The 19,530-nt window shown below is 59.0% G+C and overlaps 1 protein-coding gene across 1 annotated transcript in view; it reads left to right on the forward strand.

The window, feature by feature from the left end:
- The first annotated feature begins 4,617 nt into the window (after positions 1-4,617).
- Positions 4,618-19,530, forward strand: part of LOC129528518 (uncharacterized) — a 55,622-nt gene continuing 40,709 nt past the window's right edge. Inside the window, exon 1 of the mRNA XM_055369219.2 lies at positions 4,618-4,829. Within this exon, the coding sequence (XP_055225194.1) occupies positions 4,715-4,829 (115 nt within the window). The 5' untranslated portion in view covers positions 4,618-4,714. The remainder of the gene's footprint in view (positions 4,830-19,530) is intronic.

A 19,530-nucleotide genomic window follows, 5' to 3' on the forward strand; every position in this document is an offset into this window, starting at 1 on the left:
CACTGGGCTTCAATGCTCTCTCCCCAGCACATCATCCTCCAGGAACCCCCACGTGTTCAGCAATCTGGAAGCTCTCTGAACCCAGTCCTTTTGGATTTTCATGGAGGCTTCATTACATAGGCATGATTGATGACATCATTGGCCATTGTCAGTCAACTCAACCTTCAGCTGCTGTCCCCTCCCCAGAGGTCAAGCGGTGGGGCTGAAAATTCCAACCCTCATATCACATCCCTTGGCCATCCAGGAGCCCACCAAGAAGTCCCCTCATTAGAACATAAGATGCTCCTATCAGCCAGGAAATCCCAAGGGATTTGAGAACTCTGTCAGGAACTAGGGTCAAAGACCAGATATTAGAACAGATGATCCTCCTAGTACCCAAGGGTTTTAAGGAGCTCTAGACCAGGAGCTAGGGGCAGAGACAAATATATGTATATTTCTTGTTATTTTATATTCTCAACTCCCCAAGGTTATCCATTTTAAAAGTCTGGTAAGTTTCCTTTACCTCTCTCCTTGCTCAGACATGCACACACACACATACTGAGTGATTTTTGTTCCCTTTTGCCTTTACTAGAATTATATGTAATTTTTTTTTTTTAGCTTGTGTTTCTAGGGAAGACCTTATGGATGTCCTTCCAAATTAGTGCTTGCTGATTTGAGTAGTACTTGGAAGGAGGTAATTTTTTTTTAAATTCAAGCTCTTTATTATGGATACTTCCAGCATTATATGTGCAGAGAGCCTAATACAGTGAACCCAGCCTTAACAAGTAACACATGGCCAGTTTTGCTTCATCTCCATTTCCACTCAATTATTTTAGAGAAAATTCTAGACATTTCATCTATAAATATTTCAGTATGAAATATAGTTCTTTTAAGAACTTTTCTTAAAGCTCTTTTTCTTATAGTTCTTTTAAGAACTTTTCCTGACCTCAGATGATCTGCCCGCTGCGGCCTCCAAAGTGCTGGCATTAAAAGCTTGAGCCACTGCGCCCAGCCGGCTCTTATATGTCTTTTAATCTATTGACTTCCCTTTTTTCTTGCTATTTATATTTTGGAGAAATCAAACAGTAGATCATATAGAGTTCCCACATACTGCATTTGAGTACACCCCCATGGTACTGATTAACAAATTAGATGCTGTATATTTTCTTTAAAATATCTGGTCATTAACTAGAGCAGTGGTTCTCAACCAGTTGTGGTTTTGTTTTTTGTTTGTTTGTTTTTATTCTTACCTCTAGAAGACATTCGGCAATGTTTGGAGATATTTTTGGTCGTCACAACTGCAAGGAAGGATGGTATTGCTACCACCTATTGGCTAGAGGCCAGGATGCTGCTAAACATCCTATACACCTTACAGGACAGCCTCCTCCAATCCCAAAGAATCATCTGGTCCAAAGTGTAAATAGTGTCAGAGTTGAGAAATTCTGCTCTAGAGGCTTGGTCAAATTCAAGTTCAATTATTTTGGCAAGGTCTGCTTGTCACTGTTTTTGTGATCAGTTTTGGTAGTGGGCTTAAGTGTCATCAATGTGATTTATCCATTGTAAAGTGATTGCCTTTTGCATAATGTCATGCATTCATTCATGATCATTGCCTAGATTCGTTGTTGTTAGGAGTTGCAAAATGATCACTTTCTTATTGTGTCTCTCTTTCAGCCATTACTGGAATCCTTTTATTTCCATTACTGAAATTTCCATTACTGGAATCCTTTTATAAAAATAAAATCCCCACACATCAACGATCTGATTAGTTAGAGGGATAGCATGTGTAGGAAAGGGAGGATAAATGCTTGATTCTTTCCATTCATATTCATTAGTTTTCAGAATTACGAGTTTCAGAATACTGCATTGGTTTCCTAGTCTCCAAAGGTGATAGCTGCAGATTGTATTCTCCAAAGATGGTTGCAACAATAGGCTTGTCTCATATGTTGTTCTAGAATCTTGCAATTCCCACTTTAAGGGTGGAGTCTAACTCCTCTGCCCGTGAATCTGGATTTGTTTATTGTTTGTAACCAATGCTGTGTGACTCCCAAGGCTGAGTCATAAGAGGCACTGTGGCCTTCACCTCATTAGCTGAAACTCCTGTGTTTGAAGTCTCGAGCTATCATGTAAGAAGTTCCAAGTGCTATGAGCCGCCATGCTATGAGGAAGCCAAGTCATGTGGGGAGGCTACTAGTCTGAGTCTTTGAGTCCTCCCACTGCATGTGCCAGACATGTGTGCAAAGCAGGCTTCATAGGTTTGCAGCCCTCAGGCATCAGGTTATTCCCAGCCTTTGAATCCTCCTGGTTGAGGCCAGAGACATCAGGAGCAGAGGCACACCATCTCTTCTGTGAGCTCTCTAAATGCCTAACCCACAGAATCAGTGAGCACCGTAAAATGGTTGTCTTAAACTACTAAGTTTGGAGTGGTGTGTTATACAGCATCAGTAACTGGTGAACAATGATTGATATACCCACACTTGTTTATGTCATATTACACACACACACACACACACACTTTTTTTCTTTAGAGGTGGGGTCTTGCTGTGTTGTCCAGGCTGGTCTTGAACTCCTGGCCTCAAGTGATCCTCCTATCTCAGCCTCCCAAAATGCTGGGATTACAGACATAAGCCACTGCACCTGGCCAATACTCACATATTTTATTTTATTAAAAAAATTTTTGGCTGGGCATGGTGGCTTATGCCTGTAATCTCAGCACTTTGGAAGGCCAAGTTGGGTGGATCACAAGGTCAAGAGATCGAGATCATCCTGGCCAACACCGTGAAACCCCGTCTCTACTAAAAATACAAAAATTAGCTGGGTGTGGTGGCGTGTGCCTGTATTCCCAGCTACTTGGGAGGCTGAGGCAGGAGAATCGCTTGAACCTGAGAGGCAGAGGTTGCAGTGAGCCAATACGGCAGCATTGCACTCCAGCCTGGCAACAGAGTGAGACTCTATCAAAATAATAATAATACGAGCAAGAATAACCATGCCTAACAAATAAAAACTGATGGTAATACATAAGGTTACACAAATATTCAAAGACATATCATGATCCGAAAACCACACATCTGTTCTCTTGGCTATCCCATCCAAGTGGAGCCAAAGGCTCTGCACAGGTTTCCAAACACTAATCATAGACATGATAGCAACTGTGGTCCGCTCCCTCCTGGTTACCTGCTCACCTGAAGCAGGTAAGAGCCTGCTTGGCCTCCTAAGGAGGCACTTCTGAGGCAGGAGAATAGAAAATTAGCATAAACTAAGGGTTAAGGTGGAAGCAAAAGAACAGCAGGTGCAGCAAGTTCTCGGCCAGGTTAAGCAGCACACAGGCCACATCCTCACTCCTGTGATAACAACACACAAGTCTCCAGTTCAGCCTCTGAGTTCAGCCACGGGCCAGTCCTTCACAGTGTGTAACCAATTGGAGGCCTCGAAGGGGCACTTATTGGTGTTATCAAATTCTTTAGCTTAATAAAAACTCTAAAGAACATTGTAATCTGGGCTCTTCAGCCACTTGCTCTAGCCGGCTCTGGCTCTGTAGAGTGGACTTTTGCTTAAATAAACCTGCGGTTTCGTTGCTTCTTTCTTCTTTCGTGGCTTCGTTCTTTTGTTGCTTCGTGTAGTTTGTTTAATGCTTTCTTCAACGAGCCAGAAATGTGGACAACTTACAGTCAAGACCTTCCATCCAGTAACAGTTCTACACTCTAGAAGTATCAGTATCGCCAAGAGATGTCAAGACATCAAGGGGTCAAGTGTGGTATAAGACCTAAGATTAAGGCTCAATATTATATGTGCCCTGACACTGGGGGGAAAACAAGGAGGCCTGAATGGATTAACTGCAAATTCCTTGCCCCGTTGTACTCCTTTGAATAAGGTGCCCTAGCCGAATCACTTCCCTCAGAGGACCGGCACATTACCTGCTTACTGCATAGTAGCGGGCGTCAGGTTCCAGCCAGCCTGCAGAATTATTCAAACAGGCCAATCACACCCTCCTTCAAGAACCAGGGGTTACCTCCCATACTCTTGGTACTACAAAGCCTCCTGGTATAGCCTCCACCTGATTACTCTGTTCCTAAGTGCAACACGGTATCCCGTATGGTGTGCTGGGCCCTCCTTCCCTGGGGCGTAAGTATGGGTAATTAGCAAACCAATGTTCATCTCATCTATCCAGTGTTAGCTACCATGTGCTTTGCAATAATCTGCACTTCCTTTCTAATTCTTGAGAGACATCTGGGTCCTCTGCTCCTGGGTGGAGGATTTTTAGAAAAAGGGCCACTCAGAATGGGCAGGTGACTTGAACGCCTGCGGGTCTGACACAGCACCAAACCTCGCCAAGGCCTTCAGAAACCAAAAGTGCAACCGCCAGGAAAATGACTGCCGGTTCCGGTCACACGACCGGCTACACGACCCAGGCAGAGACCGAGAAAGAGGCTCACCAAAAAGGACGACGTGCAAGAAACCGCCCTCCAGCGAACAGGGGACGTTCGTCCGAAGACATACATGCACACCCCCATTCACACACACAGCCCCAGCAATTTTTTTCAGGAGCTGCAGCCTGACCCAGAGTAGAGCGCAGTCAGCCTTGCCAAAGCGCATGCGCGAATCATCAGCGGATGCTCAAGTCACAGAGACAGCCACCGTTGCCTGGAGATGAGTCCTTGACGCTTCGCGAAGGAGGAGCCTTCTGTGGCAGCACGTCGAACTCCGGGCTAAGGCCAGTCCTCGCCACGGGGTCGACAGGATGGTATCCGGAGGCCAGGATTCGCGGAGGGTCGACCAGGAGGAAGAAACCTCAGGAGGAGCGCCTGGGAAGCACCGCAGGATCCCAGGCTCAGGCCTGCGCGAACGGTGTGCCGGTGAGTTTCCCCAAAAGTCGTGCCTTTGCGATCTCGAGGACAGGTCTGCTTGTATGCCCAAGGGCTGCTCTCTCACCCCAGGGTCGTTGTCGCGGAAAGCAGAACCCGGAGGCTTCAGGGGCTGCCTGAGGGTGAATGTTACTGTGCCACTGCAGTGTGTCTGGGTTCTGTCTCTTTCTTTCTCTTATTTCTCTCTGTCTCCTTTCTCTGTCGATCTCTACCTGTTTCCGTCTGTGTGTGCTCCTGTGCGTGTGTGTTTGGATGCATATGCGCTGAAGGGCAGTTTCTTGTACGGCCTTTCTTCTGGTGAGCCTCTCCCCGCGTCTCTGCCTGGGTCATCTGGCCGGTTATCATTCGTTTTCCCGGTGGTTCCCGTTTGGGTTCGTGACGGCCTGGACAACGTGGGGAGTTGCGTCGGACCCGCAGGGGATTAAATCGGCTCCCCATCGTGAGCGGGCTCATTGCTAGTATCAAGACGACCACACTCCAGCAAAGGACAAAATTCTCACAGAAGCTCAATATCCACCTGCATGAGAGGTGCCCACCGACCTCAAAGAAGATGGGTCTCACTCCTCTCGCCGTGTGCCCTCATTGAGATATCTAGACACTGCTGGAAACAAGGAAAGAAAAGAACGCCAGGTACGGGATGTAGCAAGCATCTCTGCACTCGAATACTGGCCTTCTTGGCCAAATCACCGGTTTGGCACCCCTCCACACATGCCCAAGGTGGTGGCATTGTGCTGTATGGAGCCTGGGCTCTGGCCTCTGCTCTGGCCTCCCTCTTGCTCTGTATGCCCTGTTTCTGAGAAGCCTAGAGGCTTCTTTGGCTGAATGTCTTCAACAAAGAAGACTTCCCAGTCCATCAGGGAGAAACTTCGTGAGGATGGGTTTCATGATTGTTTCCCTCTCCAAACCTATTTCTGGATGATTGGGCAGGAAGCCCGGAGCTCTGGGCTTCCATACCTGTCTGGGACAAGGAAGCTCCCTTGGTATCCATGTCACAAGTGATGGCTGCCTGACTGGTATAGGAAGAGCGGGAGGCGAAGGTGGCTGGCCTCTTACCTTCTAGGAAATGTGGTGTCGTATCACACCTGCCTTTCCTCTCTGATTCTTCAGGGCCATCTGGCTCCTCTGCTCCTGGGGAAAGTGCCTTGAGGCACTGAATCTTCTGGCTGCCACGGATGTCAGGAAGCAAAAGGGACAGGGTTTTGCTGGGTGCAGGAGAGGCAGCATCAGTGGCACCTACCCAGTGGCGGCGTGAAGGTGAGGTGTATTTTGTCGAAACCTCTCGGCTCCTCTGGCAGGCGTCCCTGAATGTGGCTTGGACTCGGGCACAGGCCCTGTCTCGCAGGTTTTCCGGTGTGCTAGGCTTTTCCTCAGCTTTGTGCAGGACGTCTCCAGTGGTCCACGGGCGCATCCCGGGACACCACTGTCCGTCTCAGCATCTCTCCATACGGCCTCGGAGACACAAGCTCACTCCATCTGCTCTTGGGGGATGCCAGTGCCACCTGTGGTCCCATTGGCTCCCCCCCGGACTCGCCTCTGTCTCTCTCTGCACATGTCAAGCAAAGCAGTGTAGGGATTCCGGACCCCCTGGGCCTTAAAGATTAAAGCAGGCCACCGTTTCACCAAAGAAAGTGGGAGCCAGTGGACTCACGGGTCAGTGTAATTTCAGTAGACACCACATCTTGGGGCCCATGGGATCTTTCTGTGCCCCAGCGAGACCTTTCCCACCTCACTACATCGTAACGCCATTACTGATCACCGGGTCGGATCCATAATCAGATCCGAAGAGGACTCCGGAGAGGCCAGCCGGCGCCCTGAAGCTACTCCGCCACTGGGAATTGAAGCAGAAGACACATCAAGGAGGTCTTGACCACGGGAATCCTATGGGTCTGACCCTGGGTCTCCCACAGGAACCTCTCCCATTCCTCACCCCACACGATACCTCCAACAGTGCTGCGGCCGTCGACACCCCACTCCCAGCAGCAGCAGCGTAGACGCCATTTTGCAAAGGATCCGCGACCTTAGTCTCCGGAGTAACAAGGCGGGCGGGGGATTAGGCCTCGCCAGTGCGCATGCGCGAGGTCCGAGCCGCTGCTTTGGTCACAGGGACCGCCACAGTTGCCCCGGGATGGGTCCCTGAGACCTGGGAAAGTAGGAGCTCTGTGGGATAGTGCGTCAGAGTTGGGGTTCAGACCAGTCCTGGCCAGGGAAGTTAACACCGCGGTCTCCGGAGCCCGGGATTCGCGGAAGGTACACCACCAGGAAGAAACAACAGCAGCAAGAAACCTCAGACAGATCGCGGGGAGGCAGCGCGGGAATCCAGCCGCAGGAGAGCGCGGACGGTGTGCCGGTGAGTCTCTCCAAAAGTGGTGCCCTTGAGATGTCGAGGACAGGTCTGCCTTTGTGCCCTTGGGGCTGCTCTCTCACCGGTGGGTCGTAGTCACGGAGACCAGAACCCGGCAGCTTCCGGGGATGCCTGGAGGCGGCTGTTAACTGCTGTAGGTCTGTGTGCCTTACGGGTGTGTGTGTGTGTGTGTGTCTGTGTGTGTGTGTGTATATGTGTGCGCGCGTGTACGTGTCTGGGTGCCCACTTCTCTCGCTCTCTTACGTCCCCTCTCTCGCTTCTCGCTCTTTCCCTCGCTCTCTCTTTCTGTCTCTGTCCATCTGTCTGTGCGTCTCTCTTGGGACACATGTGCCCTGTACGCCGCATGCTCGGTTTCCTGCATGTCAGCCTTTCTTCTGGTCAGTCTTTTTCTGGTCCGCCTCTCCCCGCCTCTCAGCCTGGGTCGTGAGGCCGGTTGGCAGTCGTCGTCCCGGCGGTTCCAGTTTGGGGGTCTGTGAAGGCCTGGGCAACGTGGGCATCGGCGTGGGACCCGCAGGGGTTTTCATCCCCTCCCCATCCGGAGCAGCCTCTTTGCTAGGCTGGATCCAGACGAGCGCTCCCCAACCAGGGACAACGGCCTCCCAGGCGCTCATTGTCCACCCGCAGGAGGGTGCCCGCAGAGCTTCAAGAAGGTGGTTGTCACGCCTGTCGCCCTCTGCCCTCATCGAGAAATGGAGCCACAGCTCGACGCAGGGACGGAGAAGGAAGCCGGCAAGGGGATGGGGCAAGCATGTCTGTCTCTCAAAGGCTGGCCTTCCTGGCCGAGTCACCCGTTTGACACTCCTCCCCGGATGCCGGTGGTGGTGGCATGGCCCCCCCGTATCCTGCCTGGGCTCTGGCCTCTGCTCTGACCTCCCTCTTGCTGTGTCTGCCCCGTCTCTGAGAAGCCTGGCGGCTTCTTAGTGTGGCTCAGTGTCTTCCACAAAGAAGACGTCCCCGTCCATCAGGGAGAAACCTCGTGGGGGTCCGAGTCATGATTGTTTCCCTCTCCACACCTCTTTCTGGGTGATTGGGCAGCTGAGGTGTTCCTGGAGCTCTGGGCTTCCATAGCTGTGTGGGACAGGGAAGCTCTCTTGGTCTCCCTGGCCCAAGTGATGGGTGCACGCTCGGTCCAGGAAGAGGGGGAGGCAAGCCCACCGCTCCTGACATTGGCCTTCTAGGAAAGGCGGTGTTGCATCCCACCTGCACTTCCTCTCTGATTCTTGAGGGCCAACCGGTTCCTCCGCTCCTGGGGAAAGTGCCTTCTAGCACTGAATCTTTTGGCTGCCACGGATGTCAGGGAGCCAACGGGACTGGGATTTGGCTGGGTGCAGGGGAGGTTGCGTCAGGGGTACCTAGCCGGCGGCGGGCTGGGGGTGGGGTGTACTTTGTCCAAAGCTCTCGGCTCCTCTGGCGGGCCTCCCTGAACGTGGCCTGGACTCGCGCACAGGCCCTGTCTCGCAGGTTTCCAGGTGCGCTTGGCTTTTCCTCCGCTTTGTGGGGCAGGTCTCCAGTGGCCCCCGGGGCGCACGCCTGGACATCACTGTCCGTCTCGTCGTCGCCCCCTACGGCCTCAAAGACACACGCTGCCTGCATGTGCTCTTGGGGGACGACAGTGCCACGTGTGGTCACACTGGCTCCAGCTCGGACTCGCCTGTGTCTCTCTTTGCCCGTGTCGCCGGAAGCCGCGTCGGGATGCCGGAGCCCCCGGGCCTTGGAGATGAAGGCTAGCCCCTGCTCCTGCCAGGAAGGAGGGAGGCAGTGGGCTCATGGGTCGGTGCCTTTGCAGCCGACAGCACGCCTTGCGGCCCTGGGGATCTTTCTGTGCCCCGGCGAGACCCTTTCCGCCTCACTGCATTGGAACCCCACTTCCGATCGCCCGGTGGGATCCATCATCGGACCCCAAGAGGAGTCCGCGCGGCCCAGCCGGCACCCCGAAGCTCCTCCTTCAGCGGGAGCCGAAGCAGAAGAGCGATCAAGGAGATCCTGACCGCAGGACTCCTATGGGTCCGACCCTGGGTCTCCCGCAGGCCCCTCTGGCAGTCCTCTTCCCACCCGCCGCCTCGGGCTGCGCCGCAGCCGCCGCCGCCGCCGCCGCAACCTCCAGCACCGCCGCCCCAGGCCCCGCAGCCGCCGCCTCGCCGCCATTTTTTAAAGGGTCCGCAGCCTGACTCTGCGGAGTAAGGGGGGGTGGGGCGGGGGAGTCGGCCTCGCCAGTGCGCATGCGCGAGGCCCGAGCCGCCGCTTGGGTCACAGTGAAAGCCACCGTTGCCCGGGGATGGGTCCCTGACACTTGGCGAAGTAGGAGCCCTGTGTGATCGTGCGTCTGAGTCTGGGCTGAGACCAGTCCTGGCCAGGGCAGCTACCGGGACGGTCTCCGGAGGCCGGGATTCGCGGAGGGTCCACCAGCAGGAAGAAACCCCAGGAGGAAGAAAGCTCAGACAGATCGCCGGCGAGGCAGCGCGGGATCCCAGCCTCAGGCGTGCGCGGACGGTGTGCGGGTGAGTCTCCCCGAAAGTGGAGCCCTTGTGATGACGAGCACAGGTCCGCCTGTGTGCCCGTGGACTGCTCTCTCACCGACGGCTGTTAGTCGCGGAGAGCAGAATCCGGCAGCTTCAGGGGCTGCCTGGGGGTGGGTGTTACCTGCTGTATGTGTGCGTTATGGGTGTGTGTGTGTGTGTGCGTGTATGTGTGTGTGGCTTTGTGTGTGCGTGCGTGCGTGCGTGCGTGTCTGTGTGCCGACTTCTGTCTCTCTCTTACGCCTCTCTCTCTCTCTCTCTCTCTCTCCCTTCTCGCTCTTTCCGTCGCCCTCTCTTTCTGTCTCTGTCCGTCTCTGTGTGCGTGCGCCTTGGGACACATGCGCCCTGTGCGCCGGACGGTGGGTTTCTTGCACGTCGGCCTTTGTTCTGGTCAGCCTCTCCCCGCGTCTCTGCCTGGGTCGTGTGGCCGGTTGGCAGTCGTGGTCCCGGCGGTTCCAGTTTGGGGGTCTGTGAAGGCCTGGGCAACGTGGGCATCGGCGTGGGACCCGCAGGGGTTTTCATCCCCTCCCCATCCGGAGCAGCCTCTTTGCTAGGCTGGATCCAGACGAGCGCTCCCCAACCAGGGACAACGGCCTCCCAGGCGCTCATTGTCCACCCGCAGGAGGGTGCCCGCAGAGCTTCAAGAAGGTGGTTGTCACGCCTGTCTCCCTCTGCCCTCATCGAGAAATGGAGCCACAGCTCGACGCAGGGACGGAGAAGGAAGCCGGCAAGGGGATGGGGCAAGCATGTCTGTCTCTGAAAGGCTGGCCTTCCTGGCCGAGTCACCCGTTTGACACTCCTCCCCGGATGCCGGTGGTGGTGGCATGGCCCCCCCGTATCCTGCCTGGGCTCTGGCCTCTGCTCTGACCTCCCTCTTGCTGTGTCTGCCCCGTCTCTGAGAAGCCTGGCGGCTTCTTAGTGTGGCTCAGTGTCTTCCACAAAGAAGACGTCCCCGTCCACCAGGGAGAAACCTCGTGGGGGTCCGCGTCATGATTGTTTCCCTCTCCACACCTCTTTCTGGGTGATTGGGCAGCTGAGGTGTTCCTGGAGCTCTGGGCTTCCATAGCTGTGTGGGACAGGGAAGCTCTCTTGGTCTCCCTGGCCCAAGTGATGGGTGCACGCTCGGTCCAGGAAGAGGGGGAGGCAAGCCCACCGCTCCTGACATTGGCCTTCTAGGAAAGGCGGTGTTGCATCCCACCTGCACTTCCTCTCTGATTCTTGAGGGCCAACCGGTTCCTCCGCTCCTGGGGAAAGTGCCTTCTAGCACTGAATCTTTTGGCTGCCACGGATGTCAGGGAGCCAACGGGACTGGGATTTGGCTGGGTGCAGGGGAGGTTGCGTCAGGGGTACCTAGCCGGCGGCGGGCTGGGGGTGGGGTGTACTTTGTCCAAAGCTCTCGGCTCCTCTGGCGGGCCTCCCTGAACGTGGCCTGGACTCGCGCACAGGCCCTGTCTCGCAGGTTTCCAGGTGCGCTTGGCTTTTCCTCCGCTTTGTGGGGCAGGTCTCCAGTGGCCCCCGGGGCGCACGCCTGGACATCACTGTCCGTCTCGTCGTCGCCCCCTACGGCCTCAAAGACACACGCTGCCTGCATGTGCTCTTGGGGGACGACAGTGCCACGTGTGGTCACACTGGCTCCAGCTCGGACTCGCCTGTGTCTCTCTTTGCCCGTGTCGCCGGAAGCCGCGTCGGGATGCCGGAGCCCCCGGGCCTTGGAGATGAAGGCTAGCCCCTGCTCCTGCCAGGAAGGAGGGAGGCAGTGGGCTCATGGGTCGGTGCCTTTGCAGCCGACAGCACGCCTTGCGGCCCTGGGGATCTTTCTGTGCCCCGGCGAGACCCTTTCCGCCTCACTGCATTGGAACCCCACTTCCGATCGCCCGGTGGGATCCATCATCGGACCCCAAGAGGAGTCCGCGCGGCCCAGCCGGCACCCCGAAGCTCCTCCTTCAGCGGGAGCCGAAGCAGAAGAGCGATCAAGGAGATCCTGACCGCAGGACTCCTATGGGTCCGACCCTGGGTCTCCCGCAGGCCCCTCTGGCAGTCCTCTTCCCACCCGCCGCCTCGGGCTGCGCCGCAGCCGCCGCCGCCGCCGCCGCAACCTCCAGCACCGCCGCCCCAGGCCCCGCAGCCGCCGCCTCGCCGCCATTTTTTAAAGGGTCCGCAGCCTGACTCTGGGGAGTAAGGGGGGGTGGGGCGGGGGAGTCGGCCTCGCCAGTGCGCATGCGCGAGGCCCGAGCCGCCGCTTGGGTCACAGTGAAAGCCACCGTTGCCCGGGGATGGGTCCCTGACACTTGGCGAAGTAGGAGCCCTGTGTGATCGTGCGTCTGAGTCTGGGCTGAGACCAGTCCTGGCCAGGGCAGCTACCGGGACGGTCTCCGGAGGCCGGGATTCGCGGAGGGTCCACCAGCAGGAAGAAACCCCAGGAGGAAGAAAGCTCAGACAGATCGCCGGCGAGGCAGCGCGGGATCCCAGCCTCAGGCGTGCGCGGACGGTGTGCGGGTGAGTCTCCCCAAAAGTGGAGCCCTTGTGATGACGAGCACAGGTCCGCCTGTGTGCCCGTGGACTGCTCTCTCACCGACGGCTGTTAGTCGCGGAGAGCAGAATCCGGCAGCTTCAGGGGCTGCCTGGGGGTGGGTGTTACCTGCTGTATGTGTGCGTTATGGGTGTGTGTGTGTGTGTGCGTGTATGTGTGTGTGGCTTTGTGTGTGCGTGCGTGCGTGCGTGCGTGTCTGTGTGCCGACTTCTGTCTCTCTCTTACGCCTCTCTCTCTCTCTCTCTCTCTCCCCCTTCTCGCTCTTTCCGTCGCCCTCTCTTTCTGTCTCTGTCCGTCTCTGTGTGCGTGCGCCTTGGGACACATGCGCCCTGTGCGCCGGACGGTGGGTTTCTTGCACGTCGGCCTTTGTTCTGGTCAGCCTCTCCCCGCGTCTCTGCCTGGGTCGTGTGGCCGGTTGGCAGTCGTGGTCCCGGCGGTTCCAGTTTGGGGGTCTGTGAAGGCCTGGGCAACGTGGGCATCGGCGTGGGACCCGCAGGGGTTTTCATCCCCTCCCCATCCGGAGCAGCCTCTTTGCTAGGCTGGATCCAGACGAGCGCTCCCCAACCAGGGACAACGGCCTCCCAGGCGCTCATTGTCCACCCGCAGGAGGGTGCCCGCAGAGCTTCAAGAAGGTGGTTGTCACGCCTGTCGCCCTCTGGCCTCATCGAGAAATGGAGCCACAGCTCGACGCAGGGACGGAGAAGGAAGCCGGCAAGGGGATGGGGCAAGCATGTCTGTCTCTCAAAGGCTGGCCTTCCTGGCCGAGTCACCCGTTTGACACTCCTCCCCGGATGCCGGTGGTGGTGGCATGGCCCCCCCGTATCCTGCCTGGGCTCTGGCCTCTGCTCTGACCTCCCTCTTGCTGTGTCTGCCCCGTCTCTGAGAAGCCTGGCGGCTTCTTAGTGTGGCTCAGTGTCTTCCACAAAGAAGACGTCCCCGTCCATCAGGGAGAAACCTCGTGGGGGTCCGCGTCATGATTGTTTCCCTCTCCACACCTCTTTCTGGGTGATTGGGCAGCTGAGGTGTTCCTGGAGCTCTGGGCTTCCATAGCTGTGTGGGACAGGGAAGCTCTCTTGGTCTCCCTGGCCCAAGTGATGGGTGCACGCTCGGTCCAGGAAGAGGGGGAGGCAAGCCCACCGCTCCTGACATTGGCCTTCTAGGAAAGGCGGTGTTGCATCCCACCTGCACTTCCTCTCTGATTCTTGAGGGCCAACCGGTTCCTCCGCTCCTGGGGAAAGTGCCTTCTAGCACTGAATCTTTTGGCTGCCACGGATGTCAGGGAGCCAACGGGACTGGGATTTGGCTGGGTGCAGGGGAGGTTGCGTCAGGGGTACCTAGCCGGCGGCGGGCTGGGGGTGGGGTGTACTTTGTCCAAAGCTCTCGGCTCCTCTGGCGGGCCTCCCTGAACGTGGCCTGGACTCGCGCACAGGCCCTGTCTCGCAGGTTTCCAGGTGCGCTTGGCTTTTCCTCCGCTTTGTGGGGCAGGTCTCCAGTGGCCCCCGGGGCGCACGCCTGGACATCACTGTCCGTCTCGTCGTCGCCCCCTACGGCCTCAAAGACACACGCTGCCTGCATGTGCTCTTGGGGGACGACAGTGCCACGTGTGGTCACACTGGCTCCAGCTCGGACTCGCCTGTGTCTCTCTTTGCCCGTGTCGCCGGAAGCCGCGTCGGGATGCCGGAGCCCCCGGGCCTTGGAGATGAAGGCTAGCCCCTGCTCCTGCCAGGAAGGAGGGAGGCAGTGGGCTCATGGGTCGGTGCCTTTGCAGCCGACAGCACGCCTTGCGGCCCTGGGGATCTTTCTGTGCCCCGGCGAGACCCTTTCCGCCTCACTGCATTGGAACCCCACTTCCGATCGCCCGGTGGGATCCATCATCGGACCCCAAGAGGAGTCCGCGCGGCCCAGCCGGCACCCCGAAGCTCCTCCTTCAGCGGGAGCCGAAGCAGAAGAGCGATCAAGGAGGTCCTGACCGCAGGACTCCTATGGGTCCGACCCTGGGTCTCCCGCAGGCCCCTCTGGCAGTCCTCTTCCCACCCGCCGCCTCGGGCTGCGCCGCAGCCGCCGCCGCCGCCGCCGCAACCTCCAGCACCGCCGCCCCAGGCCCCGCAGCCGCCGCCTCGCCGCCATTTTTTAAAGGGTCCGCAGCCTGACTCTGCGGAGTAAGGGGGGGTGGGGCGGGGGAGTCGGCCTCGCCAGTGCGCATGCGCGAGGCCCGAGCCGCCGCTTGGGTCACAGTGAAAGCCACCGTTGCCCGGGGATGGGTCCCTGACACTTGGCGAAGTAGGAGCCCTGTGTGATCGTGCGTCTGAGTCTGGGCTGAGACCAGTCCTGGCCAGGGCAGCTACCGGGACGGTCTCCGGAGGCCGGGATTCGCGGAGGGTCCACCAGCAGGAAGAAACCCCAGGAGGAAGAAAGCTCAGACAGATCGCCGGCGAGGCAGCGCGGGATCCCAGCCTCAGGCGTGCGCGGACGGTGTGCGGGTGAGTCTCCCCAAAAGTGGAGCCCTTGTGATGACGAGCACAGGTCCGCCTGTGTGCCCGTGGACTGCTCTCTCACCGACGGCTGTTAGTCGCGGAGAGCAGAATCCGGCAGCTTCAGGGGCTGCCTGGGGGTGGGTGTTACCTGCTGTATGTGTGCGTTATGGGTGTGTGTGTGTGTGTGCGTGTATGTGTGTGTGGCTTTGTGTGTGCGTGCGTGCGTGCGTGCGTGTCTGTGTGCCGACTTCTGTCTCTCTCTTACGCCTCTCTCTCTCTCTCTCTCTCTCTCCCTTCTCGCTCTTTCCGTCGCCCTCTCTTTCTGTCTCTGTCCGTCTCTGTGTGCGTGCGCCTTGGGACACATGCGCCCTGTGCGCCGGACGGTGGGTTTCTTGCACGTCGGCCTTTGTTCTGGTCAGCCTCTCCCCGCGTCTCTGCCTGGGTCGTGTGGCCGGTTGGCAGTCGTGGTCCCGGCGGTTCCAGTTTGGGGGTCTGTGAAGGCCTGGGCAACGTGGGCATCGGCGTGGGACCCGCAGGGGTTTTCATCCCCTCCCCATCCGGAGCAGCCTCTTTGCTAGGCTGGATCCAGACGAGCGCTCCCCAACCAGGGACAACGGCCTCCCAGGCGCTCATTGTCCACCCGCAGGAGGGTGCCCGCAGAGCTTCAAGAAGGTGGTTGTCACGCCTGTCGCCCTCTGCCCTCATCGAGAAATGGAGCCACAGCTCGACGCAGGGACGGAGAAGGAAGCCGGCAAGGGGATGGGGCAAGCATGTCTGTCTCTCAAAGGCTGGCCTTCCTGGCCGAGTCACCCGTTTGACACTCCTCCCCGGATGCCGGTGGTGGTGGCATGGCCCCCCCGTATCCTGCCTGGGCTCTGGCCTCTGCTCTGACCTCCCTCTTGCTGTGTCTGCCCCGTCTCTGAGAAGCCTGGCGGCTTCTTAGTGTGGCTCAGTGTCTTCCACAAAGAAGACGTCCCCGTCCATCAGGGAGAAACCTCGTGGGGGTCCGCGTCATGATTGTTTCCCTCTCCACACCTCTTTCTGGGTGATTGGGCAGCTGAGGTGTTCCTGGAGCTCTGGGCTTCCATAGCTGTGTGGGACAGGGAAGCTCTCTTGGTCTCCCTGGCCCAAGTGATGGGTGCACGCTCGGTCCAGGAAGAGGGGGAGGCAAGCCCACCGCTCCTGACATTGGCCTTCTAGGAAAGGCGGTGTTGCATCCCACCTGCACTTCCTCTCTGATTCTTGAGGGCCAACCGGTTCCTCCGCTCCTGGGGAAAGTGCCTTCTAGCACTGAATCTTTTGGCTGCCACGGATGTCAGGGAGCCAACGGGACTGGGATTTGGCTGGGTGCAGGGGAGGTTGCGTCAGGGGTACCTAGCCGGCGGCGGGCTGGGGGTGGGGTGTACTTTGTCCAAAGCTCTCGGCTCCTCTGGCGGGCCTCCCTGAACGTGGCCTGGACTCGCGCACAGGCCCTGTCTCGCAGGTTTCCAGGTGCGCTTGGCTTTTCCTCCGCTTTGTGGGGCAGGTCTCCAGTGGCCCCCGGGGCGCACGCCTGGACATCACTGTCCGTCTCGTCGTCGCCCCCTACGGCCTCAAAGACACACGCTGCCTGCATGTGCTCTTGGGGGACGACAGTGCCACGTGTGGTCACACTGGCTCCAGCTCGGACTCGCCTGTGTCTCTCTTTGCCCGTGTCGCCGGAAGCCGCGTCGGGATGCCGGAGCCCCCGGGCCTTGGAGATGAAGGCTAGCCCCTGCTCCTGCCAGGAAGGAGGGAGGCAGTGGGCTCATGGGTCGGTGCCTTTGCAGCCGACAGCACGCCTTGCGGCCCTGGGGATCTTTCTGTGCCCCGGCGAGACCCTTTCCGCCTCACTGCATTGGAACCCCACTTCCGATCGCCCGGTGGGATCCATCATCGGACCCCAAGAGGAGTCCGCGCGGCCCAGCCGGCACCCCGAAGCTCCTCCTTCAGCGGGAGCCGAAGCAGAAGAGCGATCAAGGAGGTCCTGACCGCAGGACTCCTATGGGTCCGACCCTGGGTCTCCCGCAGGCCCCTCTGGCAGTCCTCTTCCCACCCGCCGCCTCGGGCTGCGCCGCAGCCGCCGCCGCCGCCGCCGCAACCTCCAGCACCGCCGCCCCAGGCCCCGCAGCCGCCGCCTCGCCGCCATTTTTTAAAGGGTCCGCAGCCTGCCTCTGCGGAGTAAGGGGGGGTGGGGCGGGGGAGTCGGCCTCGCCAGTGCGCATGCGCGAGGCCCGAGCCGCCGCTTGGGTCACAGTGAAAGCCACCGTTGCCCGGGGATGGGTCCCTGACACTTGGCGAAGTAGGAGCCCTGTGTGATCGTGCGTCTGAGTCTGGGCTGAGACCAGTCCTGGCCAGGGCAGCTACCGGGACGGTCTCCGGAGGCCGGGATTCGCGGAGGGTCCACCAGCAGGAAGAAACCCCAGGAGGAAGAAAGCTCAGACAGATCGCCGGCGAGGCAGCGCGGGATCCCAGCCTCAGGCGTGCGCGGACGGTGTGCGGGTGAGTCTCCCCAAAAGTGGAGCCCTTGTGATGACGAGCACAGGTCCGCCTGTGTGCCCGTGGACTGCTCTCTCACCGACGGCTGTTAGTCGCGGAGAGCAGAATCCGGCAGCTTCAGGGGCTGCCTGGGGGTGGGTGTTACCTGCTGTATGTGTGCGTTATGGGTGTGTGTGTGTGTGTGCGTGTATGTGTGTGTGGCTTTGTGTGTGCGTGCGTGCGTGCGTGCGTGTCTGTGTGCCGACTTCTGTCTCTCTCTTACGCCTCTCTCTCTCTCTCTCTCTCTCTCCCTTCTCGCTCTTTCCGTCGCCCTCTCTTTCTGTCTCTGTCCGTCTCTGTGTGCGTGCGCCTTGGGACACATGCGCCCTGTGCGCCGGACGGTGGGTTTCTTGCACGTCGGCCTTTGTTCTGGTCAGCCTCTCCCCGCGTCTCTGCCTGGGTCGTGTGGCCGGTTGGCAGTCGTGGTCCCGGCGGTTCCAGTTTGGGGGTCTGTGAAGGCCTGGGCAACGTGGGCATCGGCGTGGGACCCGCAGGGGTTTTCATCCCCTCCCCATCCGGAGCAGCCTCTTTGCTAGGCTGGATCCAGACGAGCGCTCCCCAACCAGGGACAACGGCCTCCCAGGCGCTCATTGTCCACCCGCAGGAGGGTGCCCGCAGAGCTTCAAGAAGGTGGTTGTCACGCCTGTCGCCCTCTGCCCTCATCGAGAAATGGAGCCACAGCTCGACGCAGGGACGGAGAAGGAAGCCGGCAAGGGGATGGGGCAAGCATGTCTGTCTCTCAAAGGCTGGCCTTCCTGGCCGAGTCACCCGTTTGACACTCCTCCCCGGATGCCGGTGGTGGTGGCATGGCCCCCCCGTATCCTGCCTGGGCTCTGGCCTCTGCTCTGACCTCCCTCTTGCTGTGTCTGCCCCGTCTCTGAGAAGCCTGGCGGCTTCTTAGTGTGGCTCAGTGTCTTCCACAAAGAAGACGTCCCCGTCCATCAGGGAGAAACCTCGTGGGGGTCCGCGTCATGATTGTTTCCCTCTCCACACCTCTTTCTGGGTGATTGGGCAGCTGAGGTGTTCCTGGAGCTCTGGGCTTCCATAGCTGTGTGGGACAGGGAAGCTCTCTTGGTCTCCCTGGCCCAAGTGATGGGTGCACGCTCGGTCCAGGAAGAGGGGGAGGCAAGCCCACCGCTCCTGACATTGGCCTTCTAGGAAAGGCGGTGTTGCATCCCACCTGCACTTCCTCTCTGATTCTTGAGGGCCAACCGGTTCCTCCGCTCCTGGGGAAAGTGCCTTCTAGCACTGAATCTTTTGGCTGCCACGGATGTCAGGGAGCCAACGGGACTGGGATTTGGCTGGGTGCAGGGGAGGTTGCGTCAGGGGTACCTAGCCGGCGGCGGGCTGGGGGTGGGGTGTACTTTGTCCAAAGCTCTCGGCTCCTCTGGCGGGCCTCCCTGAACGTGGCCTGGACTCGCGCACAGGCCCTGTCTCGCAGGTTTCCAGGTGCGCTTGGCTTTTCCTCCGCTTTGTGGGGCAGGTCTCCAGTGGCCCCCGGGGCGCACGCCTGGACATCACTGTCCGTCTCGTCGTCGCCCCCTACGGCCTCAAAGACACACGCTGCCTGCATGTGCTCTTGGGGGACGACAGTGCCACGTGTGGTCACACTGGCTCCAGCTCGGACTCGCCTGTGTCTCTCTTTGCCCGTGTCGCCGGAAGCCGCGTCGGGATGCCGGAGCCCCCGGGCCTTGGAGATGAAGGCTAGCCCCTGCTCCTGCCAGGAAGGAGGGAGGCAGTGGGCTCATGGGTCGGTGCCTTTGCAGCCGACAGCACGCCTTGCGGCCCTGGGGATCTTTCTGTGCCCCGGCGAGACCCTTTCCGCCTCACTGCATTGGAACCCCACTTCCGATCGCCCGGTGGGATCCATCATCGGACCCCAAGAGGAGTCCGCGCGGCCCAGCCGGCACCCCGAAGCTCCTCCTTCAGCGGGAGCCGAAGCAGAAGAGCGATCAAGGAGATCCTGACCGCAGGACTCCTATGGGTCCGACCCTGGGTCTCCCGCAGGCCCCTCTGGCAGTCCTCTTCCCACCCGCCGCCTCGGGCTGCGCCGCAGCCGCCGCCGCCGCCGCCGCAACCTCCAGCACCGCCGCCCCAGGCCCCGCAGCCGCCGCCTCGCCGCCATTTTTTAAAGGGTCCGCAGCCTGCCTCTGCGGAGTAAGGGGGGGTGGGGCGGGGGAGTCGGCCTCGCCAGTGCGCATGCGCGAGGCCCGAGCCGCCGCTTGGGTCACAGTGAAAGCCACCGTTGCCCGGG

This window comes from Gorilla gorilla, chromosome 20 (genome assembly GCF_029281585.2).
Source record: "Gorilla gorilla gorilla isolate KB3781 chromosome 20, NHGRI_mGorGor1-v2.1_pri, whole genome shotgun sequence".
In the NCBI taxonomy this organism is placed as follows: domain Eukaryota; kingdom Metazoa; phylum Chordata; class Mammalia; order Primates; family Hominidae; genus Gorilla; species Gorilla gorilla.